Source organism: Penicillium malachiteum (assembly GCF_028827825.1).
Source record: "Penicillium malachiteum strain IBT 17515 chromosome Unknown utg000001l:1.0-8184562.0:1.0-8186909.0, whole genome shotgun sequence".
Classification (NCBI taxonomy): Eukaryota; Fungi; Ascomycota; class Eurotiomycetes; order Eurotiales; family Aspergillaceae; genus Penicillium; species Penicillium malachiteum.
Genome location: NW_026643094.1, coordinates 3,079,412 through 3,104,023, shown reverse-complemented (window position 1 = coordinate 3,104,023; position 24,612 = coordinate 3,079,412). Strand labels below are relative to the sequence as shown.

At 46.3% G+C, this 24,612-nt stretch overlaps 12 protein-coding genes across 12 annotated transcripts; 7 read left to right on the top strand and 5 right to left on the bottom strand.

Annotated features, from left to right (window-relative positions):
• Positions 1 to 99: 99 nt before the first annotated feature.
• N7483_001169 (crossover junction endonuclease MUS81) lies at positions 100 to 2,016 on the bottom strand (the record flags this gene model as incomplete). Its single annotated transcript, XM_057084607.1, has 3 exons — positions 100 to 1,601; positions 1,693 to 1,862; positions 1,925 to 2,016. The coding sequence occupies 3 exons, from the start codon at positions 2,014 to 2,016 to the stop codon at positions 100 to 102; spliced, it is 1,764 nt and encodes a 587-aa protein (XP_056950756.1).
• A 470-nt stretch (positions 2,017 to 2,486) lies between these two features.
• On the top strand, positions 2,487 to 4,662 carry N7483_001168 (DUF3292 domain-containing protein; the record flags this gene model as incomplete). Its single annotated transcript, XM_057084606.1, has 4 exons — positions 2,487 to 2,759; positions 2,816 to 3,537; positions 3,597 to 3,824; positions 3,876 to 4,662. The coding sequence occupies 4 exons, from the start codon at positions 2,487 to 2,489 to the stop codon at positions 4,660 to 4,662; spliced, it is 2,010 nt and encodes a 669-aa protein (XP_056950755.1).
• Positions 4,663 to 5,012: 350 nt separating this feature from the next.
• On the bottom strand, positions 5,013 to 6,731 carry N7483_001167 (uncharacterized protein; the record flags this gene model as incomplete). The annotated part of the gene is made up of 4 exons (XM_057084605.1): positions 5,013 to 5,482; positions 5,822 to 6,000; positions 6,056 to 6,288; positions 6,363 to 6,731. The coding sequence occupies 4 exons, from the start codon at positions 6,729 to 6,731 to the stop codon at positions 5,013 to 5,015; spliced, it is 1,251 nt and encodes a 416-aa protein (XP_056950754.1).
• Positions 6,732 to 7,225: 494 nt separating this feature from the next.
• N7483_001166 (2,4'-dihydroxyacetophenone dioxygenase family protein) lies at positions 7,226 to 7,762 on the top strand (the record flags this gene model as incomplete). Its single annotated transcript, XM_057084604.1, has 1 exon — positions 7,226 to 7,762. One exon carries the CDS (start codon positions 7,226 to 7,228, stop codon positions 7,760 to 7,762), a length of 537 nt encoding a protein of 178 aa, XP_056950753.1.
• A 313-nt stretch (positions 7,763 to 8,075) lies between these two features.
• Positions 8,076 to 10,429, bottom strand: N7483_001165 (Zn(II)2Cys6 transcription factor; the record flags this gene model as incomplete). The annotated part of the gene is made up of 3 exons (XM_057084603.1): positions 8,076 to 9,255; positions 9,315 to 9,952; positions 10,007 to 10,429. 3 exons carry the CDS (start codon positions 10,427 to 10,429, stop codon positions 8,076 to 8,078), a joined length of 2,241 nt encoding a protein of 746 aa, XP_056950752.1.
• A 973-nt stretch (positions 10,430 to 11,402) lies between these two features.
• N7483_001164 (sugar porter family MFS transporter) lies at positions 11,403 to 13,501 on the top strand (the record flags this gene model as incomplete). Its single annotated transcript, XM_057084602.1, has 10 exons — positions 11,403 to 11,478; positions 11,537 to 11,604; positions 11,671 to 11,775; positions 11,830 to 11,958; positions 12,019 to 12,464; positions 12,524 to 12,808; positions 12,870 to 12,900; positions 12,966 to 13,029; positions 13,079 to 13,147; positions 13,215 to 13,501. The coding sequence occupies 10 exons, from the start codon at positions 11,403 to 11,405 to the stop codon at positions 13,499 to 13,501; spliced, it is 1,560 nt and encodes a 519-aa protein (XP_056950751.1).
• A 582-nt stretch (positions 13,502 to 14,083) lies between these two features.
• N7483_001163 (2,4'-dihydroxyacetophenone dioxygenase family protein) lies at positions 14,084 to 14,650 on the top strand (the record flags this gene model as incomplete). The annotated part of the gene is made up of 1 exon (XM_057084601.1): positions 14,084 to 14,650. The coding sequence occupies one exon, from the start codon at positions 14,084 to 14,086 to the stop codon at positions 14,648 to 14,650; it is 567 nt and encodes a 188-aa protein (XP_056950750.1).
• A 332-nt stretch (positions 14,651 to 14,982) lies between these two features.
• Positions 14,983 to 16,292, bottom strand: N7483_001162 (MDR family NADP-dependent oxidoreductase; the record flags this gene model as incomplete). Its single annotated transcript, XM_057084600.1, has 5 exons — positions 14,983 to 15,213; positions 15,281 to 15,338; positions 15,396 to 15,465; positions 15,525 to 15,663; positions 15,735 to 16,292. The coding sequence occupies 5 exons, from the start codon at positions 16,290 to 16,292 to the stop codon at positions 14,983 to 14,985; spliced, it is 1,056 nt and encodes a 351-aa protein (XP_056950749.1).
• A 603-nt stretch (positions 16,293 to 16,895) lies between these two features.
• N7483_001161 (SDR family NAD(P)-dependent oxidoreductase) lies at positions 16,896 to 17,558 on the top strand (the record flags this gene model as incomplete). The annotated part of the gene is made up of 2 exons (XM_057084599.1): positions 16,896 to 17,393; positions 17,454 to 17,558. The coding sequence occupies 2 exons, from the start codon at positions 16,896 to 16,898 to the stop codon at positions 17,556 to 17,558; spliced, it is 603 nt and encodes a 200-aa protein (XP_056950748.1).
• A 1,875-nt stretch (positions 17,559 to 19,433) lies between these two features.
• N7483_001160 (SDR family oxidoreductase) lies at positions 19,434 to 20,378 on the bottom strand (the record flags this gene model as incomplete). The annotated part of the gene is made up of 1 exon (XM_057084598.1): positions 19,434 to 20,378. One exon carries the CDS (start codon positions 20,376 to 20,378, stop codon positions 19,434 to 19,436), a length of 945 nt encoding a protein of 314 aa, XP_056950747.1.
• A 588-nt stretch (positions 20,379 to 20,966) lies between these two features.
• On the top strand, positions 20,967 to 23,142 carry N7483_001159 (putative C6 transcription factor; the record flags this gene model as incomplete). The annotated part of the gene is made up of 4 exons (XM_057084597.1): positions 20,967 to 21,084; positions 21,135 to 21,267; positions 21,361 to 22,439; positions 22,502 to 23,142. The coding sequence occupies 4 exons, from the start codon at positions 20,967 to 20,969 to the stop codon at positions 23,140 to 23,142; spliced, it is 1,971 nt and encodes a 656-aa protein (XP_056950746.1).
• A 550-nt stretch (positions 23,143 to 23,692) lies between these two features.
• On the top strand, positions 23,693 to 24,390 carry N7483_001158 (uncharacterized protein; the record flags this gene model as incomplete). Its single annotated transcript, XM_057084596.1, has 3 exons — positions 23,693 to 23,772; positions 23,962 to 24,065; positions 24,149 to 24,390. 3 exons carry the CDS (start codon positions 23,693 to 23,695, stop codon positions 24,388 to 24,390), a joined length of 426 nt encoding a protein of 141 aa, XP_056950745.1.
• Positions 24,391 to 24,612: the final 222 nt, after the last annotated feature.

The window sequence follows — 24,612 nt, the reverse complement described above, 5'->3', positions numbered from 1 at the left end:
GATTATTGCCATTGTTAAAAGATAATGCTTAATTCGTTTTCATCTTGATCTATTTCAAATTTCATGTTAAGAAATGCGTAACATCGATATTCGTTTGTTCTAACCGCTCTGGCCCCATATCTCTGAAATCCGCTTGCTCACGGCTTTGGGAATCTTTTTCCTGCCCACCAAAGATTGTAGCCGGTTGGACACCATTGCTTCCCGATCTTTGGGCTCTAGAGCCATGTAAGCTTCCACCAGACCACGAGGTGTTTGCCAATGTCGTTGTAGCTCAAGCGCCTTTTCGCCTGTCACACCGCGGGTACACATGAGCATCTTCAGAAAGATGTCTCGGAGAGTAAGCACATCTGATTTCGAGGACAGGGCAGAGAAAGTGGAAAAGGTCACGCCATATGTGAGGGAATCATCCTGGGCACGAAGACTATCCAGGAGTGTCAAATAAGACTGAGTAGAGGAAATGCAGCGACTGGGAATAAGAGAGACTTTTGATGATGCCGCAGGCTGGCTGGAACTAGGTTCTTCATTAGGCGTGTCATAGGCTCCATACATCTTTCGGAGAAGCAGGGTCATGCGTGCCAGGTATCGGATCGAGTCGTCCAGATTTTTAGTTTTTTTGATGAAATAGCCATTGACAACTTGCGTGGATGCAATAGCCGATGCGACCATATCCTGGTATTTCTGCGCGCCGCCCGCAGCATCGGGGTGCGTCACTGAGAATTCTTCAATCAGGTAGATGACATGTTTGATGCCAGAGCGACGGAGACGAAACTTCTGTTCGTGGAATCGACCATCTTTGATTGACCCTATCAGATCATCCAGACGTTTTCTTTCAACAATCCAGTCTAGCATCACCTCGTCGCCTTCTTCGCCGTAGCGGGAGAGGTAAGCTGGATCACGGCATTTGGCTACCCACATCGCGTCGCCTAGTTCTAGAGCACGGACCTGTGGAGTGATGCCTTGTTTGATGAGCTCATTCGCAATGTAGTCTCTGTCTGTTGATGTACGGACTTCACGGGTATCTAACACAAGCTGGATGGTGAAGCTTCCAGGAGGGAGCGAGATTGGGTCGGTCGGGCCGTCAGTATTTGAGGCTGGGAATCGCGGAATAGTTGACTGAGATTCATATTCAAGTTGCACTTCGTCATCATCATCGATCGAAAGAGCGCCAGTAGCCGAAGCACCTTGTGAAGTTTGACCCTGGAAGTCACTTCCTGTGAAGGCCATCATGTTCTGGGCTGACTCAGGAAGTGTCTTCTGGATTCTTTTAGCGACTTCCCAGCCGTCTTCAGAGAGTGCATATTTTCGAAGTGGCCGACCATGCTCATAGACCAAATCTTTCCGAACGAGGGTTTTCATAGAGTTCCATGCTGTGTAGAATTTCGTTGGGTCAGTTGGCGCCGTGAAAGAACTGTCGCACCACGGCTGGGCCACTTCAATGAGGTGAGCCTTGGTCATGCCCTGTGCCGCATTTTCTCCTATCGTTGCTAGGCCTAGCAAAAGAGCATAAGCACCAGACCGTAGAGCTGGAACATAAGGCTTAGTTTTTCGGGGCTTTTTGGCAGGCTGATCAGCAACGCCAATATCAGATGTTCTTTTATTTCCTAAAATAAAACTTGTAAGATTTCACCTTTTTTCACTTTTTTTTTTTTGGGGGGGGGGGGGGGTTGTAGTTTGTTTATAGGGTGCTCTCACCTTGACCAGGAGGCTCCGGCATGGGAAGGCCGTGCTCCGCACAGTGTGCCTTGAGTTTCTCCGTTAAACGATCGCATAGTTTCGGCCCTAGTCCGCTCAGTTGTTGAGCCTGCGATGGGTGCTCAAATTCCAAGGGACATGCTTTCATCGACTCGTAGGCCTTCTTGTAGCTAGAATGACATCAGTACCGAGGGATCACGAAAAGGACGCGAAAAGGACGCGAGATACCCACACTGTCACACCCTTGCTGTTGCGCTCACGGGCTTGATCCAGCCATTCTTTGATCCATCCCAGCAACAAAGGATTAGCACACTGCTCGCTCATGGTGGTCTCTCTGCCATCAGGTTAAGTTGAGAATTTTTGAAGTGTTGGTTGAACGACGCGACATTTTGGATTCCATTTTTGGAGCGCGTATGTCATGTGACATCATTGTTTGACGACAGCGAACACACTATGTTGATATGTATGGTACAGTAGAGAAAGTAATGGTCTCATTTGAGTCAAACATATGAACATTATCTTTTCATTCGACCATCAGCCTGAAATCTTTCGATCTCGAGTTGACATTGAGGTCAGAGGTCATCAACTGGTCAGTATTCAGGATGACGTCACTAACCCGAGTACAGGTTGAAGTACAAGGAAGAACAAAAGAGAGACTTTGTAACCCATGTCTCATAAGTGAAATCAGGTCCATTCCTTCTATTTAACTCTCTCTTAACTCACTATCGATCTATGAATGGCTGCTTTACCCGGGTATTACAGCCTACCTACAAAACTTGTTACTATCTTCAATAATGACAGGACCATCGCCTCCATCAGACGCAGGCTTCAGCCGTGGTGTTAACACGAATGGAATTACAGAGAGGCCTCCGACTCTTGAGGGGCCAACTGATAGCCATGTATTGTCTCAAATTGAACAGGATGAGAAAGGCCTATCACAGCAAACAGACAATACTACCGAAGTGACAGATTTAGGATGGAATAAGCCCTCTGAGCATTTTGACGAGGCCTTGGTAGCTGGATTGTCAAATGAAGACTTATGGATGCTTCTGAGGAGATTTGATAAGGTCTGACATCGGCTTGGATTATATTTCCCTGAGACTCTATGCCTGACCATCAATAGCAAGTCTACAATGTCAAAGCAATACCAACCGCTCCTCTTCAGAATCTTGACCTCACTCGATCCGACGATGATGAGTTTTCGCCAGATAAGCTGAGGGCGACTCTTGAAAGGTTCTATACCACAGTTGTGATTGGCCTAACAGGGTTCATCAAGCATGTCGCTCGCCTACGGTCCTGGAAAGAACCTCGTCGAACGGCTATTTTCTGTAGTGCGTACACTATGGCCTGGCTGCTTGATTCTCTAATGCCAGCATTCTTCGCCACTTTACTCGCAATCATCTTGGTTCCTCCATGTCGGCTATTGCTGTTTCCTCCAGCCCCACTTGCTCTCGTGGACAAGAGTACGGGTGGCGTTCAGAAACCCAAAGCCGGCGTACTTGGATCCGATCATAGTATTACTGGTGCGCCGGAAAACTTCAAAGGTGAAGCTGCTGAAAAGGAGGCTAGTAACCTGGTAGCTGGAATTGCTACTGTTGCTGTCGGGAGTGCTGTCGGGAAGAACGACCAAGCTGTTCCTGAGGATGCACCTTTCGAAGCGAGTGTTCCAGATGCGATGGATATTGTTTCCAATTCTGCCGATGCGCAGAGCGCTGCGAGTGGGGGGATTCCAGTTGATACGCATGACAAAACTCGACAACCCATGAAACAATCCGTTTTGGAGGCTGCCAATATCTCGATGCAAGTAATTAACGATATTACTGATATGTATGAGAAATTTGGAAAGTCCGTTTCGCACCAATCTCCATGATTTCTGTCTGTATAAGGCTAACTAGGCTTTCAAGTGCTCTGTCTGGCACGCCACCCTTCCCACGACTTTTTCCTCAGCTGCGCCTCGCCTCGGTTATAGCGCCGCTGTGGCTCCTGTCGAGGTTTACATCGAGCTATGCTCTTGTAAAGTCCACTAGTTTCTTCATTGGGTTCGCATTCTTTGGAGATCCAATCATCTGGCGCGGGATCCAATGTTTGAACCGGAAATATCCTCGATGGGAAAAGCTCTTGGAGTTACAGAAGTATGTTGACAATCACACAGATAATTCTCTGCTAATCATTTGCCTCTGCAGCTCACTACTCAAAGGTGTTCCGACAAACGCACAACTAACTCTCACCCTTCTTCGAATTGGCGAGGCCAATGCATCACCATTACCACCACCGCCAAGCTCACTGGATAGACCGCCATCTAGACCAATCTCACTCCATCATGAAGAGCTTACTCTTGGTGCTACACCAGAAGATATCCACAAGGCCGCCTCCGATGATGCGCAACAAATGAGGACGCATGATACGGCTCCTCAGAGTCACGCGATAGGTCGGAATACCTGGTCATCCAGAGTAATCGGCCTCTTCAAGAGCACTACAGCAACTGGAGTCGAAAGCAAAAGAGGGCTAGACAAGGTTCGGGCAATGATCGGCTCTGTTCCTGCCGCGAATCGGGTTGGCGTATTACGTTCAAAGGGCAAACAGAGTGTACCAATTGGCCCTGTGGAGTTCGAAGCCAGGTATAAAGGTAAGCGTGGAGCGGCTGTTATTGACTCAACAAAGGAGCCTCCGCTATTGTACTTCACCACGGATATCCAGCATGGAGATATCCAAATTGAAAGCCGAAAGAGCAGCTCGGTACTGTTCAAAATTCCTATCTCGGATGTCCAAGAGATGAAGAAGCAAGGTGGAATGGGGTGGAAGGGAAAGTTAGTTGTTGGATGGGCGATGGGAGGGAAAGAGGTTGTTGATGGCCTGCTTATTGTCGGCAAGGAGCCGCGTCAATCTTACCAATTGACAGCTATGGGAATGAGAAACCAGCTGTTCAATAGGCTGATTTCTATTGATGGACAGGTTTGGGAGCGCTTTTGATTTTTAATACCCGAATGCATGCTAAGAGATCTCAGGTTTGGAGATGAAGTCACGGCGTCAATACGGTCTTGAGAATGAGAAAATCTTGACACTGATAGTTTTATCGACATATGTGGACATGTTTGAAGCCCGAGCCTGCATATTTTGATGAATTAGGTAGTGGATGTATTTGATTATTTTCATGAACTCGCAAATTGAACTTGAAGTGTATCTCAGACGCGGAAAGTAACCAGAAACTCAAGTTGAACAGTGACTGGGAAATCCAGTTGTTCTAAAAGTAGTACCTATTGAATAGTCAGACTAGGAACGAAAATATAAAGTAGTCATGAGAGAACTCACATACCTGAGACTCATTCCTCTTCAGCTTCCAGACAAACATCCAACATTCTCCCTAGCGCAGTTGATCTTTGCTCCTTGGTTACACAGCCAATCGAAACCAGACCCGTTAGTGCTTCTCCCACCCAATTCTGGCAGTTCCAATCTTTATTATGAGGATCATTTCGAACTGGTGTTTGCGCGCACGAATTCTCGATCATTTCTTTCGTGAAGGAATCCCCAGGGCTCGATACCGGGATTAGCGCCTCCACCTTCAAGCCGATATTCGTTGGGTCTTCGGGTTGCGGTGTGTATTCGAAAAACGGGTGTGCGCCGGTTACATGCAGAAGATGATCTTCTCCATCTGCGTATCGAACGTGAATCGCTGTGTGTCGATACATAGCCCAGTCGATCGGGTCCCCACGAAAAACAGCCACCATAATGGTAGGCATAATGTTCAAGTTTTCAAGGTCGACAAGGTGATAAGGTGAGAAAGAGAAAAAAACTTGAGAGATGTCGTGTTGAGAAAAAAACACAGAGAGGGGAAACTTCAGCCCGACAACCAGATATACTAGCTGGGCACGAAGCTGCCTGAGATCATCGTCATTCTTTTAGTTATATCGAGAAGGTGATATTGATGTGTGACCTGCTCAGGTGAGTGAAGTTCGGCCGAACGGGTTTCAAGGGGGAAAAAGACACAGTGCGGGGTGTAAAGAACCCCTTTGATTATACGGCAAAAGCAATAACGAGAAGATAAATAACACGAAGCTTGTCAATAGATATTTCATTCATGATTTGATCACTTGAGATCAAAGCTGGATCTGCCTTTACATAGCCAACATACCACCATCGACCACAATACTGGTCCCTGTTACAAAATCACTGGCGGGGCTCGCTAAGAAGATGAGTGCTCCTCGTAAATCTTTGGGTTCACCCCAACGCCGAGCTGGAGTACGTGTCATGATATATGAGCTGTATTCGGGATCGTCCACGATCTTCTTCGTCATAGGTGTTTTTAAATACCTCAAGGTTTATGTTAGTATGAGTGGATCTGCCAATATGAAGGTGACAAACTTACCCGGGACAAATACAATTGACCTGAATACCTTTCGAGGCCCATTCATTGCTAAAAGCCTTTGTCATTTGCAAGACGCCTCCTTTAGAGGCGGCATATGCAGAAACATTATACATTCCTAGGAAACAGAGCATCGAACCAATGTTCACGATCTTCCCAGGGCGCTCAAGTGCTATTAATTGTCGCCCAAATTCTTGGGCCGCAACGTAGCTTGCTTTGAGGTTTGTTCCGAGGACCTGAATAGAGTCATTAATATAAGCGCTTCGATTAGAAGAGGGGGACGTCTGATATCTCAGATGTTGTCACTCACAACATCAATGTCCTCATCGGTCAAATCTTCGACCTTTCCCCTTCGATTCACTCCTGCACAATTCAGCAAAATATCAGGCTGAATCTCATTCCTCCAAATTTTGCCAAATGTTTCTCGTAGAGCCTTTGAGTCACAAATATCACACTCAAATGCACTGAAGGATCGTCCCAGTGCTTCGACAGCGGCACGGAGTTTAGGGCCATTTGGGTCGTCCACTAATTGTATAGAAACAATATTGGCACCGGCCTGGGCTAGAGTAAGACACAACTCTTGGCCTATTCCACCCGTAACACCAGTACATATGGCTGTCTTGTCCCGGATGGAGAAGAGGTCATTCAGAGGTGGGTGGCAGTCGATAGTAGATCCCATCTTGATTCAGAAATGTAGAAAGTAGGAAGCCCGAGTCTGCATAGACACGCATAAGTTCAAAAGCGTGCAGCTTGGTGTTCTCTTTGCCATCATTTTTGTAAGCTTGATATTTACAAGTTGGCAATGATGATCGATTGAAATCCGATCTCCGACCCGTTGGATGTCTTCTTAACGTGGGAGTTTCCACCGGAAGCTATCAATTTAACCGTCTGCTCTTCCGATCGTGTACAACAACAGTTGAACGGTGTTCTAGATGTCACAAGTCCTTTCATGATCCCTGTCATAGATTAAATCTCTTTCATTTGTAATTCTTCAAAATTTATTTGCTCGTTTTACTTGAAGCGGGGTATTCAGTTGCATAGGCTATTTATTGATGGTAGATTTAGCTGCTAGGAGAGAAGTTCCCAGGATTTCCAACATTTTAATCCAAACATAATAACCATAATAATCAAACTCTGATATTTTGATTCTTTCTCCTCGTTTTGCCTCACATAATGCCGCCTCCATCCGAGCGCCCTCTCGCAGAAGCAGTCCCCTACAGCGGACCTCTCCTCACAGGCGTTGCCAACGACCTCGTCATTCCATCCGTTCTCAATCTCGAAGAAGAGGAAAAATACTGGGTCCCCCAACAACCAAATGTTTGGTTCCGACCTCTTCTGTTCTCCTTGTCTCAAGGGTACTGGGTGAATATCCTTCGCGTGCGCAAATCCGGCATCCTATCGCGACACCGGCATTCCGGCCCTGTCCATGCTGCGACACTCAAAGGACGCTGGCATTACCTCGAGCACGATTGGTGGGCTACCCCTGGAAGTTATTCCTATGAGCCACCTGGTGATATCCACACGTTGGAAGTTCCTGAGGGGGTTGAGGAAATGGTTACTCTGTTTCATGTGACTGGCTCATACACATACGTTGAGCCTGATGGAACCCCCGTCGGGGTTGAGGATGTGTTCACTCAACTTGAGACAGCCAAGGCTCATTATGAGAGTGTTGGAATTGGAGCTGACTATGTGATGTCACTTGTTAGATAAATAGAGGAAATAAGATGGTGAGACCACCATCATGGTCAATAGAACTTGGTTCTTGCAGTGAAACTTGAACATGGAAAGTATTGTACAATAGTCAATGTATACAGTTAGCCCCTATAGGACTCAGAGAACGGGTTCCATAGCCATGTTTGTCCAATAGAGTTGGTAATGTCAAAATCCGGATTCATAATTCTTTCGCCTGGCTGGAATGGGGCGCTTGAAACACCCATCTCGGATGGAAAATTCCATGAGCCTTGGGTGTTGATGGTAGGAAACATGGCTACAATTTATGTGCTGTTAGCTTGAGTCTCTTAGTCTACAGTTCGAGGATATTACTCAAGCAAATCAACATACCTTCTTGGAGAGTGGCGATGCCGTCATCAAAATCCAAATTTGCGAAGTCCGGAATGTCATGAATCTGGCCCGTGACATTTGCAAGTAGAGAGGCAGAAAATGGTGCATTAGGATCCTCAAATGGAGACTGAGACAGCGACCTATACTCTTGTGGTTCTTCAAAAGCCTCAGATGGCATAGGCGATAATGTATTCATGGGGATTGTTTCCTTGCTGGCGACTCCCATCTGGTTATAGTTGGGCCGTGAAGTGAGAGGCTCCTTATCGGCGAAAAGCATAACTTTTCTTTCCTTTTCAAGAATCAGGTTCACCAAGTCTCGAAGAACTAAGTTAGTCTGACCGGATAGAATAGATCGGTTGGCAAGAAATCGAGACAGAGACATGACTCGGGTCACAGCCTGCTTAGCAAGCTGTGCCTGGGTAGATATCGGATTTGACAATGCAAACACGCAAAGGACCATGCTCGCAGTGAATAAATTTATACCCAAAAATGCTGCTGCGTGGGTTTCGCGTGCGTATTCAAGACATTGCCCGTATATCCCTAATCTGGATGATTGGATCGCAGATTCCCAGCAATTATCTCTGCTTGTAAGAAGCGCACCTTGGGCTTCGCGGGTGTAAGTGAAGGACTGTCCGTCTCTGTTTTGTGGGGAATTTTCCTCAGCAGGCCCAGGGGTCATATTGAGAATGTTCTGCGATAGTGACGGTCGGTGGAGGAGTATCTTCACATTATCGTATGCAAGCTGCAAAGCAAGGGCTTGCAGCATAAATATCCGAGCATTTTGTGGAGTCTCTTTCATACCTTGGCGGCACAGCTCCTGCAGCTTCAGTTCCGGAGGCAAACTCGTGAACCAGGTCCGTAATTGGCGATCAATTTTCATCACCCTTGCTGCAAGAATACTAGGATCTGAGTTACGGTGGAAGTAAACATCAGCAACAATGGGGGACGCAAGTTGGTAAAGCTGAATTTTGAACTTGACGTAGGTAAAGCTTGTGACAGATTCCGTTGTGCCGTCGGGCATAGAAGCCACACTGTGAAAATGTGGATGCTGTATCGTGGTGTCTCCGAGGTTTTGGGGCATCTTCACGTCAATTCCTTCTCTTTGAATAGAGCAGGGCTTCCCGTAAACAATCGAAGCAAATCTGTCGCGCCATGTTAGTATGATGAGGCAAGATGCTGAACCAAAGATCAGACTACTCACCTATCAAACACAAATAGCGCCCAAAACGTTCTTCGCCGTTCCTCTTTTTCCATCTCTGACACCCTTCGCCACGATGACTCTTTATCCAAGCCCATAATTTGACTGCATCGGATACCGGCCCCAAGGACCACATATGCTAGGTTTGGGCGACCGTGATACAAATAGAATGAGCCAAGCAAGACACAAACCTGCACAGACTCGACATCTGAATCGTCAAGCAAGTCCCATAAACGCTCTTTAACCTTCGCTAGTGATTTTTCGCGAAATTTTTCCAAATCAAATGTTGGACTGTGGGCTTTCACTCGGTCATCTGTGGTATAATGTGCTCCCAGTGAGAGTACGAGGATGATCAAAAGTAGCTTGGAGTTTGATTTGGGAGATGAGTGATCATCCAAGATACTCTCATATTGGTTTCGGAATGTGGGCTCATGAAACACCATCATAAACCAGTGGACGGCTCCAAGATACGTTTCCAAGAGGAAGTCCGCAACAGGTCTGAGAGGGAATTCAAAATCAAACGTCTCGATCAACCTCGACTTCTCGGCGTGGTTACCAAGCACATCATCTGATCTTGAGCCTCCTGGCAATGCAGAGGTTGAGCTAGCCAGTATCGTCTTTGGGCTAAACTGGTCAATGATCTGCGACGCATTGGTTAATACGCATACAGTTGTTTACACTTCGAGTCCACTCACCTCCTGTGTCATTCCCGCAGACGAGGTTCGAGCATTAGGACCAAACCAGCCGGAGACATTATCTCCAGAGCTTTGATATTTAAGAGCATCATTACTCAGCTCCTCGGAGCTGATCAGATCGCGCTCCGGTGTTATAATTGCACTACCAAGTGTCGTCACGACGTTGCCATCCAAAGGATCTACAGGTACCGATACCTCTCGCGGAGTTCGAGCTGCATTATTTGCTGCATTTCGATTACCGCCCCTGCGCCTTCTCTGCGTGGGACGATTTTCGGAGATGCAGATTACCCCAGACCGAGTACAGAGCGCGCAGGGTCGCTCCCGATCGCATTTTAGCTTCTGCCGACGGCATCGCTGGCACGCTGAGGACACCCGAGGTGCACGTTTTGCCCTGCCATACTCAACGGGACGTTCGCGGTCCATCTTGCTTGTCAATTGGGGAGTGATGATGACGACAGAGTTGAAGTTGGCGGGAAGTTGTCTATTTACCCCACACTTCACTAAAAGCTTGGTCGCCGTGTGGGGGTTGTTACTTTTCTTCTTATTGGCTCATTCAAGGTTCTACTAAACAGGGACCATGACTTGGACTTTGGATAACATATCAAGACTCATGATTCATTGAGGAGAACCCTGTCCAGGTGGTCTCCCCTCTTTGTCTGATCCTGAACTCTATCAGTTTGATCCTCCTCAGCCGCTTAGCCGGATTTACCGAGCTTCACCCACTCGCTGCACGAGTACAGTGAAACTCTATCTAAAAAAATTGCTATGAGATGGAGAAAACGAAATTCCTAGGGAGAACTAATTTCTCATCTTAAAACAGATTGCCAAGACAGTGAGTATCATCCTCTTTTCTTCCACCGGAAGCATGAGTAAGGGGGTAAGAGGTAGGTAGGCTGCATTGGAAAGCTGACCTTTTGGAATCAGAATATTTTGAAAAGGATAATTGAACTCCTTTCATATAATGAGTTTGAAATATGAGACTAAGATCTCATTAATTGTGCTCGCATTGAACTTGAATAAAAGATTCAAATGATGGAATGCTTCCATATGCCTGATCTCAAGATTATTTGGAATAGCTACTGAGATTAGAGTAGTCTCATCTACCGAGAACTTGACAAGGATTCTGAAAAAAGAAGAATGTGTAGCCACCGACGCATATCCAGATTGCCTATTTTACCACTCCCCGCATCCAGGAAAGTTCCGGGACTGGGTTATAGCTTTGCGGGGCCCCGGAACTCGTTATGGGGAGTTGCTAGCCATCCTTGTCTATCAACGCAATATGTGGACACTTTCCATGTGAATAAATAGTTAACGACTAATCGATAAATCATGATTAAGGATTTCTCTTCTCATTGCTGTAGCACTTGCTTATCTTTACCTTCATTTTAACTTCAAAATGTTTCAACCCAGGAGTAGAACGTTGGACATGAATATCAGTGCTGCCACTAGCATGGGCTTTTTGCTTTTTGGCTGTAATAACTCCCGACCTTGAATGATCTGTTTCAATGGGCATGTTCTGACGCTTGACAGATGATCAAGGAGTGATGGGCGACATTATCGATTCAACTTCGTTTGTGAACCAATTCAACAACCCTTCGGTAAATCAACCAATTGATATAAATTCATCAGAATAATAAAAAATAATGCTGACAAAGACTCTGCAGGCATTACAACAAGGACTTATCACTGGCCTCTATGATATTGGCTGTTTGATTGGATCCCTTCTCACTCTAATAATTGGCGAGAAGCTAGGGAGAAGAAAGTCCATTGTAAGATCAAAACTTCGATGGTTAGCAGATTTTAGCTGTGGCTGACTATCGCAGTATATTGGCTGCGTCTTCGTCATTGTCGGGACAATCCTCCAAGCTACCGCCAGGGTGATCCCACACCTGATGGTCGGTCGAGTTGTGACAGGAATGGGCGTGGGTGTAATGACATCAATTGTTCCCACGGTATGTGAAGACTCTGCGAACTCCCTATAGACCTGAATTACTAACACGAATTTTCTCCAGTGGCAATCCGAAGTCCCAGGGGCAGATAATCGCGGTGTTTACCTCACAATTCAAAGTGCCAACATCAACACCGGCTTTCTCTTATCGAACTGGATAACATTAGGAGCCTCGTATGCCGCGTCACAATTCCAGTGGATTTTCCCTATTTGTGTGCAGCTGATATTAGCAAGTTACCTTCTTGTAAGCGTCCCGTTCCTCGTCGAATCTCCAAGATGGGTCGCGAATCACAAGTCGATTGAGGAAGCGACGCGAATCATTGCTCGTCTCCAGGACCGTGACGAAAATGACCCAGAAGTGCTTCGAGTCCGCGATGAGATTAGTGCGGCACTGGAAGAAGAGGGACAGAGTTCATGGAGTGATCTTTTCAAAAACGGAGGCCAGCAAAATTTCCGCCGTATGCTCTTGGGATTTGGTGTTCTCTATATGCAGCAACTGACTGGTATCAAGTAAGTCATCATACTTACCCTCATTACGAAGCTTTAAGGCTGACACCGGGAAATCATAGCTCGATCGCATACTACTTACCCATCGTTCTCGTTGAATACCTTCCTGTTAAAGAGAATATGGGTCACATAATTGCTGCAGTGGCTGCAACTCAATATGCAGTGTTCTCATTCATGCCAGTCTTATTCATTGAGAAGATTGGTAGACGGACCATCATGCTGTGGGGTGCAGTGGCTATGATGATCTTGTCGGCATTGATTGCGGTCGGCTTCAATGTTCCAGGCCAAGGCGGTGCCATCATGACAGTTGTGATGTATTGTTTATTCTATGATGCCTTTGGAATGAGGTATGAGAACGAACTGAATCTCGGGGCTTCGATTGAACAAGAGACTAATATGCTTGGCTAGCTATCTGAATGTTCCATGGATGTATGCACCGGTAACCACTCGGGCGTTATTTTCATCGCTTCGGCTGGCAATATCTAATAGCGATATTCTTCTTAGGAAATCAATTCCTTAAAAATGCGTTCAAAGGGCGGTGCAGTTGCTTCGGCGTCAAACTGGCTGTGTTAGTCAATCCTTCCTCTCGCAGTTGTTCATATCTAACGTCTGAGCAGTTAATGGTATCGTGGTCACCGTAACACCTTCAAGCCTTGCAGCCATTGGCTGGAAATATTATGTCGTCTGTATGTTCCCTGAACCTAGTCTTATCTGCTATTATGGAAATTCTACCTTATTCTGACATTGATCTAGGGGCTGTTTTTAACGCATCGTTCATACCGATGGTTTATTTCCTATATCCAGAAACCAAAGGTCTATCCCTGGAGCAAATTGATTATATCTTTGAAGGCAAAGGGCATGGATGGAGTTGCTTTACTCAAGGTGTTCAAGAAAGTGTGAAAGGAGTGGCAGTGATTGAAGCCAGTCGAGTGGATCGTCGGCGACATGATATTGAGAACGCACGATATGATGATTCAGATTCAACTAATGAGAAGGAGGCTCCGACTTCTGTCGGTCTTGAGCATGTCAACTCTGATTAGTTCAAGAGAGTGTCAGGCTATTGGGTGGAATAGTTGTGGAGACTGGAAACACATGCATTCAGTATTTTCTATTCCATCTCCACTTCGTTCGGATCCCGACATGAGCAGACGTATAGTTCAATCAAAAATTTTCATTCTAACAATGTAACACCGTGACAAATCCCGTGAATCTCCTTGGACAAGAGTCCAAACTATTCCATTATTCTGAAGTGATCAACATCCCCCGCATTTTTATCTCGGCGCGAACACCGAGGGATGTCATTAGGCCTGGGGTATTCAAATGTTAGTTCCGGCGGCATCCAAGGGCTCCCGACCTCGGAGGCTATTGCCGGTGGAAGTAAGCAAGCCCCCACTCATTCCATATCGGATCTTCACACTTGAGGAACATGACAACATGAATTTATTGTTTCATGAGGAATACCAGTACTTCTGCAATCGCTATAATAGTGATGTGAATCGCTTCGGGAATTTACCTGTCAGCTCAGTCAATTATTAATTGTCATCCGCTGATTTGATATAAACCGATTGGCTCTACACAACTCCTTCAAGTTCATACTCCGATACCACTCAACTCAGACCATAATGGGCTCTATACAAGACTCCAAATCGGACAACCAGCGTCCTACCGCTGAAGCGATACCCTACCGAGGCGAGCCTCTTCCCAATGTGGTAGAAGATCTCGTTGTACCCAAGATCCTGAATTTCGGCAATCCAGTCGACGATGACGAAAAATATTGGGTGCCCCAAGCCCCGGATATTTGGTTCCGACCGCTTCTATTTTCCGTTTCTCAGGGCTATTTTGTGAATTTGCTCCGTGTGCGACGATCCGGTATTCTTAGTCGCCACCGTCATACTGGCCCCGTGCATGCGACAACTTTGAAGGGAAGATGGCATTACCTGGAGCATGATTGGTGGGCCAACGAGGGAGGATACAGTTATGAACCATCGGGTGATATCCATACACTTGAGGTACCAGAGGGTGTGGAGGAGATGATTACTATGTTCCATGTGACTGGAGCTTACATCTATGTTGATCCGGAAGGGAATGCGATTGGAATTGAGGATGTTTTTTCCAAGTTGAAGAGTGCACGAGAGCATTACAAGAAGATCGGACTCGGGGAGGACTTTGCAGACCAATTTATTCGATAATCAATGCATAGTATAATTGAATAAATTTGAAATAAGTCAATGCATGCACTCATGCTCAAAATTGATGCCTCTATTGTCTATAAACAGCGCTAGATCCCAAGGTTATTCCACAAGTAGCAGATAAATTTACCGGTAGAGATATTATAAAGCCTTCAGTCTCAATATTTGAACACACTCTTACGACAGATGCCGCATTAGTAATTTGAAATAATAACTTAAGACGCATTTGAAGTATGAATTAGAGATTATTGAAGGTGATTGAAGACCAAGATAGCCATCGAAATGCATGTATGGAATGGTATTTCTATTCCGAGTCTATGCAGTATATGAATTTACTCCTTCAGCTTTGTAACCAGCTTGCCAGTGTTTCCTCCGGAATAAAGCATCATCCAAGTACGGGGAATATCTTCAAACTCAGTTTCGATGACCATTTCACTCTCATATCCAATGAGGAGAGTTCCCTTTTTCCACTCATCAACCAGAATGGCTCGGACTTCGGACAAATTATCAATCCAATCAGTATTGATGAAGCCGAGAATCTGGAGACGCATTGTCACGACTTCCTATAATGAGGTCAATTTACAGGGTCTTTTAACATCATGGAAGGGGAATATTGACAGAGCAACTTACATAGAAGTTCTTGAGACCAGTTATATCCGAGTCCTTGTTATAGTTCGAAATGGTGCCACTGTCAAAGTCAGTATTTCCTGGACGTGTTAATATCAGGGTATTCTGAGACTCATACCTAGCTGCGACTCGACCAAACTTGGCTAATCTGGTCAACATGAAGTCGAGAATATCACCACCAACATTGTCTGATTCAAGACTATAATTAGTTTCCAATACTCCGATTTCCGATAGATGAGTCACCCACCGAAATAGATCTCGACGAATCCTTCCGTCTCTTTGGTGAGCTCTTCCTTGAAAGATGGCGACTTATAGTTCACGCAAACATCGGCGCCGAGCTTCTCCACCCACCGACACTTTTCATCCGTACCAGCAATGCCGATAACCTAAAAATTCAATTAGATCAAAGAAACTGCAAGTATTTTCACGCCATTGGCGAAACGAGAAGAGGATGTACCTTTCGACATCCAATCATTTTCTTGGCAATCTGGACAACCATAGTGCCAACAGCACCAGCCGCACCACTAACAACAATGGCGTCCTTACTTGTCGCCTTGACAATTTGCGTCAGGGCATAGTATGCTGTAAATCCTGGCAATCCAAGAGCGCCCAGGAAATGAGTTTCAGGCAAACCAGGCTGGGGAGTGATCACAGCGACACTTTCTGCATCTTGTGCCGCGTATTCGCTCCATCCAGGTGCACCTGTAACCAAAGAACCAACAGCAACTTTGGGACTGCGAGATTCCACGACACGGGCAATTCCCATAGAACTCATTGGGTTACCCACTTGAACTGGTGGCACGTAAAGTCTTTCTTTCTGAGCTAGTGGCGAGATCCATGAGCGTTGTGCAGGATCATTACTCAAGTACAGTGTTTTCAACAGGACTTGTCCATCCCTGATGGTCGGGATATCAGCGGTCTCTAGTTTAAAGGTTGGCTTGTCACCGCCGAGTACAGGTTCGCCATAGGGCTTTTCACGGAGCACCCAGCGCTGCGATTTGGTCGGCAATGTCATGGTTGATTGGAAGCGATTTGTAAAATTGGATGGGTTGATTTTTGTAGAGGTCACAGGTATTTGACAGATGTGATGAAACAAGATCGACTCATGCGGCTAAGCATGATTCCGGTCTTTTGAACTAATCCACAATTATTAATCAACTTATTAATCTAGGATCCAGCAAGCTGGTGACCGCTTCTTTCTTATTAAGATCAAATTCATTTGTTCTCTTAAGTGATTCGATAATTTTAATTTTTTTTTCTAACATCGAACCCACCTAAAATTGAAGAATCGGAAACTATAGCTTCCGCCGGAATCCCCTTATCGGGTACCGGCTGCCGGCTGCGGGGTTCCCCACAGCACCCGTAGACTATCCCCCACTACGTCCGGTGACCTTCAAGGATGCCGAGATCTAGATTCTCGAATGCATTCATCTCATGCATTCATCCCACTGAACCCCAAGACCGAAGAAAATACTGAGTAAAATTGAATTGGTGATTGGTCCTACAACTGCCTATTTCTGCCTAAATGTAGTAGCTGTTAAGAGTAAATACCATTCTTTAGATGACTCAATAGACCCCCAGAAAAATAGATTATATTATATCCCAGACCAGAGGCAAAATGGCTTCAATAATCCAACGAAAGACGAGGTTCTACTGTCCTCTGGCTCGACTATCACTATCAGCCATACAGCCAGTTCGAGCCCAGTCATCATTGTCCAAGTTTGCCCGTGCGAAAGCATTCCCTGTGGAAGAGAGCGAGAAGAAAGAACCCACGCTCTTGACTGACTTATTCTCTGTTCGAGGAAAGAAAGCGATATGGACTGGGATAACAGGGGGTCTAGGGAAGTCTCTTGGGATCGCACTAGCCGAAGCAGGAGCAAATGTCGTCTCAATCCAATTGCCAGGCGATTCTGCGGTCGGGACTTTGGAGAAGGAGGTGCGCTCTTTTGGCGCTGAATTTCATCGATTTGACTGCAATCTTGGAGACTCTGTATCAGTTCCCAAGTGCTTCACTGACATATGGATGTCGGGCATTGTGCCTGATATCCTCGTCAACTGCGCTGGCATAAATCGACATGGACCATTGGAAACTCTGACGGATGAAGATATCAGCCTTGTAAGTAGTAGGAGTGGTCTCTTCTTATTTTCTCAATGAAATGCTAATTTTGACTCATAGGTGCTAGATGTCAACCTTAAAGGTAGCTTTGTTGCTGCCCAAGAAATGGCCAACAACTCCTCCGACTTCGATGCCCCGGGGAGATCATCAATATCGGGTCCATGACAGCATACCAGGCTGCCTGGAACACTTCCGAATATGCTGCTTCTAAGGCGAGTGCTGTTCGGTTTACAAAAGCATTCAGCAATGAGCTCGCAGGTCGAAATATTCAAGTCAATTGTATTTGTCCAGGGTATGTATCGCGTGGCACAACGAAGACCTCCAGGGCTGGCAAAATCATGATGAATCAAAATGCTAACTCCAAGCTTCAAAATATATTTCACCACCCCAATGACGGCCGCCCTAGCCAAGCATCAGGAATACAATGATTGCGTTATTCAGCGAACCCCGGCAGGGCGATGGGGTGATCCGAGCGATCTAAGGGGAGCCTTGATATTTCTGTCTAGCCCCGCGAGTGATTTCGTTACTGGAGCGAGTGTCGGAGTAGATGGTGGCATGCTTGGAATTTAGTGATTAATTAATGTCAATCATAAGGAAATGAGCTGAAGTATACCTGAAAATATACAAGATACATCCATGTGAGGGCAAACTTCTACCTGGGGTTGGAAGACCGGGAATCCCTCTTATTAGCAAACTAAACCTTATTAGCAACAATCTGGTTCATTAGTCTAGTGGTTAGGACGTCAGATTTTGACATACACACACAGCTTCTGAAATCCCCGGTTCGAGCCCGGGATGGACCTTTCTTTTTTTCAATTTTTTTTTCTTTTTCTTTCCTTCTTTCTTACTCCTTTTCTTTTCCTTCCTTTTGTCTCCTCTATTGTCGACCATAATATTTTATACAATATTAGATTTACTAACAGCTTCCAAGGTTGAGTTGAGTGGATAGTTTTCCTGCCTAGGTGCCTGTGTTGCTTGACTGCCACGTTACACCACTTGGTCTACAACCTCCAGGGCTTGGAATATTGTTAAAAAAGTTTCTGTCACGATTTTTACCGCCTAGATTCTGCCACTAATTCTGCCAAAAAAAAAACTCACTAAATTCAACTAAGCCTACGCAATAGCTAGTACTTATGGTCTGCTCCGTTCTGCCGTTCTCGTCTTACCCCCTATGTCTTAGTATAAGACATCCAGCTTGATTCTAGCTACAATGTCCTTGTCTTCCCTTTCTTCTTAATGGGACCTTTGGGTTCGCCTTTGGTCTTATGCATTAGCATTGGTGTGGGGGTTTGTTGTGCTGGAACGACCCGTGTATTCCGACTACCTCACTGCGTTCCCCTCTTCAATACATAGTACTATAATATAGTTATCTTTTCTATTGATTTACTCAAAAAGATGTGATAATTTATATAAACACTTCTTATAACATATGTGGTAAAAAAAATCATATCCCTACCAAATGTCGTTGAAAAAATTCAACTTTAGTGTTTTATGTACTCCGTACCTTTTCCATGGTGAGCCCAGATAAAAATACTACCCCCCAAAAAAGTGGGTGCACTCTGTCGCTGGCCTAACCTGACAGGGGTGGCCAAAGCAAAGTGAACAGTGTTAAACAAACTTGGGTATACTCAAACATAGATGACATAAGCACTATCTGGTTCATTAGTCTAGTGGTTAGGTACGGCTTTCCCATGATTCTTATCACCAGATTCAAATCTAACAGACCCAAAATAGGACGTCAGATTTTGAGACACACTTTCTGAAATCCCCGGTTCGAGCCCGGGATGGACCTTGTCTTTTTTTCTTTTTTTTTCTCTTTTTTTTTTCAGAAAAATTTCCAGTAGGTGAACTGAACGGTCTAAGAAGGGCCTTCCTTTTTTGCCTAGCGCTGCGATTAATTTTGTCATGGAGTCAGCCCTCGAGTACTGAAATGGATAGCAGCATACTTGGAGTATAATCAATGCACAACAAGGAAATAGGTTTAGTCTATTGGACTTTACGATGTCTGGGTTCTATCTATACACATGATTTGTAATTGTTTCATAGGGCCTCTTTGTAATCTTTGACTGCCTGCTCGAAGGACTCATCGCGCTTGAAGCCCAGGGATATAGCCTGTGCGTTATCAAACTGAGTGGGCCAGGACTTCAGGATTGGAATAAGAGCTGGATCTTCTTTCTCTTTAAGAAGACCGAGCTTATCTTTACCGCCGACATTCTCCAGGGCATCCATCATGCCTTGGACAGTCACACAGATACCAGGCACATTAATCTGGCGGATATGAGGGGGTACAGCGTCCCCAGGAAGGTTGAGTGTGAGGAGAAGGTTATGCACCAGGGTCTTTGGCGAGCACAGCCATGATTTGAACGACCGATCCTCGATAGGAATAACACATTCCTGGCCAGCTAGTGGTTCACGAATCATTCCCGAGAGGAAGGAAGAGGCGGCGGCAGTTGGTGCGCCGGGGCGAACAGAGATGGTGGGAAATCGCAGAGTAAATCCATTGATGAACTTCCGCCGAGTGTACTCATTTATCAAGGTCTCGCAAACAACTTTCTCGGCACCGTATGATGATTCAGGCGTCGGGATCACGTTGTCGGTCACGATCTCTGGCAGGGGCTGCCCATACACAGCTTGGCTTGAGGAGTAAATAACTCGAACGCCAGGGCAGTTGTGTCGCAATGCATCCAATAGATTCCGGGTGGCGTCAATGTTGACGCTCATGCCCAGGTCAAAGTTGGCCTCTGATCCAGAGGACATGATCCCATGGAAGGCGTAGACCGCATCCAGAGAAGCGTCAACGACCTCCTTCGCCGCTGTTAGAAGATCTGCCTTGACGGCGGTCGCATTTTGTGGGTATTTGACACCGTTGGGAATTGGAGGTTGGTGAATGTCTGTCAGTGTGACGCGATATGTGGGGTCGTTTAGCAGCTCTTTGGCAAGCAATTGACCGATGAAACCGGCCGCGCCAGTGATGAGAATGTGCATGATGATAAGGGAGACTTCGTTTCTCAATTTTCGAGTATGCGGAATTCTTGTTTTCTTCTTCGGAATTTGTTGTCGTTGCCAGAGTTTATGGGGATTGCTCTACTCTCCGCGTTCGCATCAAGTCCGAGGGGGGTCCGTTGTTAGTCCTCCGCACCGGACTTTGCCCGGTTGGAATGTGGTTGGGTGGATCTGCTACCACGAATTGGCTTCGCAGGCAGCTTGAGGTGCTTTTCAATTCGGTCCTATATTCAAGTTGTGTCCAGTTCAGGTACATTCTGACATCCCCGGAGTAGAGACTGATGTGATGGAAGTATAAATGAAATCATGTTTGGCCAGTTCAAGTTGACGTATATGAAGATCATTGAAGTCAAAAATCAACCTGGACTCCTGGAGAGCTAGCATGCTATATAGGGTCAGCAAATTGATTAGTGTAGGCCTGCACTCAGGGGTAGAAGAAGGGCCCTGGTAGAATAGAAGAAAGTCGGAGAAGTGGCCTCGGCCAGCATCGGGAATCCACCTCCGCTTCCCCGCCAAAATGGATTTTCCCCTAAACCCCGGAGCATCACCGACTACATCTTCCATCCCAGCATGGATGCTTCGACCCCACTCAAACGGTCCTCAACAGAAGCTGGATTGGACTCTCCAAAGGAATCCGTTCGCTCCGGAGAGTCACGGCCAGCACCTAAGATTTCCAAAGCCCGCGCCTGTAAGTCTGAAGACTTCCCCACATCATGCATCGCTAATCAGCGCCACCAGGTGCGGAGTGTAAACGACACAAGATTCGATGCGAATTCCGACCAGGCGAGTCGAATTGCACAAAATGTGTTCGAAGTCGAATCAAATGTGTCGTGAATGATTTTTCGCAAAAATTTGTCGACGACGATGGGATGTGCGTGCACTCAATGACCCCTACTCTCTCCAGATGGAGAGTGCATTGTGAAAACTACACAATTCTAACATGATTTTTTATTCCATATCTTAGATGGAAGTCGCAAGCATCTTCTTCAATGCAACAATTACAAGCCGCTGTATCGCAGCTATTGCGACAAGCAGGACTTCCCGATCTCTCGACTTATACCGCTGGAGACTCTCTCATTGGTTCCAGTCCAGCTGCCTCACACCATGCATACCGGCCATCCATTGATATCTCTCAACCGCTTACCAGTCACCATGATGGGCCAGGGGTAGTGATGGACGTCACTCGAGAGCATTCGCAAGAACCTGATCTCCAAGATCCGGAGTTGGTACCAGCACCCATGCGCAGTTTGTACGAAGTCACCAAGTTGCGCAATCTACGAAACAATCATATCGAAGCACCAAAGAAGACCTTATTAGAAGAGGATTTTATTACCCGTGGTCTAATATCGATCCATGAGGCCGAAGAGCTCTTTGCATACTTCAGCCGCACAATGAACCAGCTCCTTTGGGGCGGAATCATTCTGGTACATCGTGATCTGACATCCGTTCGTCGCGCATCTACTCTGCTTTCAGCTGCAGTCTTGACGGTGGCGGCACTTCACATACCAAATCGCACTGAGACATTGAACCGATGTTATAATGAGTACGTGTCTTTAGTATCGAGTATGGCCCTTACCCGGGCACATACGCTAGACGATGTTCGAGGCCTTTGTGTTGGTGCTTTCTGGTTGTCGGAGTTAAGTTGGAAGCTCTCAGGACATGCGGTTCGTATTGCAACCGAGTTGGGTCTGCATCAGAGCTACCAACGCCTCACGCGGGGTCACACCGATCAATACGAACGGGCGCAATTGTGGTATCTGCTTTATGTGTGCGATCACCACTTTAGTATTGCTTACGGGCGGCCACCTGTGATTCACGAGGACACTGCGATTCGAAATTACGAGGTTTTTCTGGAACTACCGATGGTAGTACCAGGCGATATTCGCCTCCTCGCGCAGGTTGCTTTATTTATGATTTTGACCGAGGCCTACCGCATGTTTGGCAGTGATACAGAGCAAGCCCTCACTGAAGCGGACTTTGGCCAGCTTCGTGTATATAATGTTGCAGTGGATCAATGGCGACTTCTCTGGCAACCTCGATCAGGTGAGCTACTACTATTACTTCTGCTTCTTCAATTAGAACTATCTTGACTAACTCTACAATAGGCGACAGTTCATATGTACGCACATACCCTTCTAAGGGCGTTGTCTTACACTACCATTTCGCCAAGTTCCAACTTAACTCGCTATCTCTGCGCGCTCTTTCACCCTCTAATACACCTGTTTTCTCTATGGATCGCAAGGAATCGGCTAATATCGCCATTTCATCCGCCATGGCTTGTCTGAACATGGTACTGGAGGAGCCTGACATACGAGATGCCATCGTAGGAGTTCCTATTTTTACTCATACCATGGTCACTTTCTCGGCAGTTTTCCTACTGAAAGTAGCTATCAACTGGAATTCAGCCTACCTCAGCATCAATGCGCGCCAGGTGCGTCGGCTTGTTGAGCGAGTGATTGACTTGATGAACTGTGTCTCAGCTGGTGAGCGTCATTTGACGCGACACATTGCACGTGGACTAGGCAAAATGCTAGAGCGTTTTGACTCCTGGGAGGCTGCATGGCAGGTGGGTACTAGTAATGGGGAGACTGTGGACGGCCGCGACGTGCCAGGGGGCGCGAATGCGATGGCTCAAGGTTTCCCGCCACCAGATCTGATCTATGATATGGTTGGAACATATGGATTTGGGCTTGATGAGAATCTGTTAGATCCCAGTATGGCGAATTTTGAATTCTTGGCACAGTAAATGATTAAAAGGGGTTGATTAAACTACTACATTGAGGGATTATTTTGGGGGGAAGAGGGGGAAGGAAAGAAAAGCCGGGAAAGTGGAAATGGGGAAATGGAGGGATCAAGTCCCTCTCACATCTAGGGGTCTGAGCAACAACCAGCAACCAGGGTGGAATGTAAATAGAACAGGGGAAAAAAGAAAAGAAAAAAGAGAAAAAAAAAAGGTCCAGCCTCTCTGATTCATGCTCTATCTATCTACCACGCACAGGATTCAGTGCCACGCACTTCCGTCTCCACACCCTCCCAGCTTAAAGCTATCAAATCCATATGTCGTCACCTCAGCTTATGCGCCCCCTCTCCCTTGGTTCCGTTTCCCCCTTCCCCAGTGGTAACTGCCACTCTCTACCACTCTTTTCCCCCTTCTCGCTCTTATAACTACTGCGCGAGGCTGAGAATTGATTCCTTCCTCTTTCTCCCTACTTCCTCCCTCCCCCTTATAAACTATATACTTCCTCCTTGGTCTCAATTTGGGAGTCCATTCATTATAATTCCTTATTTTTCGCACAATGTCCACTCGCAAGAGAAAGAATGACCCCGAGGAGGAGCTCCAGGCGCTTCCGAGTGATGATAGTGAGGAGGAAGAGGAGTAAGTGTTACGTGTTGGCGATGATGTTCCCCTACCCAATTTCAACCAACCTGCGCCGAACTACATATAAGCCTCGGCTTATGCGCGATTTATTGCGCATTGGTCGCAATGCTTCCCCAACCATCCAATGCATCGATGGAGACCCCATGAGTACTAGAACAACCTCTAACTCGATGCGCGCATTGATAGGTACGAGGACTCCGAGGTCGAAGTCGATGATGTAAGCGATGAAGAGGACGAGGAAGGCGAGGAGGGGGAATACTCCGACGAAGAAGAAGAGCCAGAAGCTGAAGGTATGCTTTTCATCTCACTATCATATTTGCTATCGTCGCAATTATGTATGATCCGATTGCTCACTACCCAATTCTCCGTCTAGGCCCTCCAGCTGCCAAGAAGCAAAAGACTAAGTCCGTTGAAGCCGATGAGAAAGCTGCCAATGGCGATGAGGAAGATGCGGAGGATGAAGAAGCTGAGGCAGAGGGTGAGGACGATGAGGATGCCGATGAGACGGCAGAGACTAGTGGTCCAGCTCAAGCTGCAGCTAAGGCTAAGGGCGGCGTTGTTCCTAAAGAAGCGGATCTGGTAGAGATCGATGACGAAGAGGAGGATGATGAATAAATTATGTGTGGAGTACACTGGCTTTTTGTCTCCAGAACTTCTTGAAAATGGCTTTATATTTCGATAGTTCGATGTATCATCTATCTTTGATATAAGATACTACTATCTAGGTGGTCCTGGCTTATGGACATCTGGAGGTATAGCAGTCATAGATGTTATCCATTTCAAACCGGGCTTCAAGAGTTCCTTGCAGTACTTGACTGGAGAGTACATATAGACTGG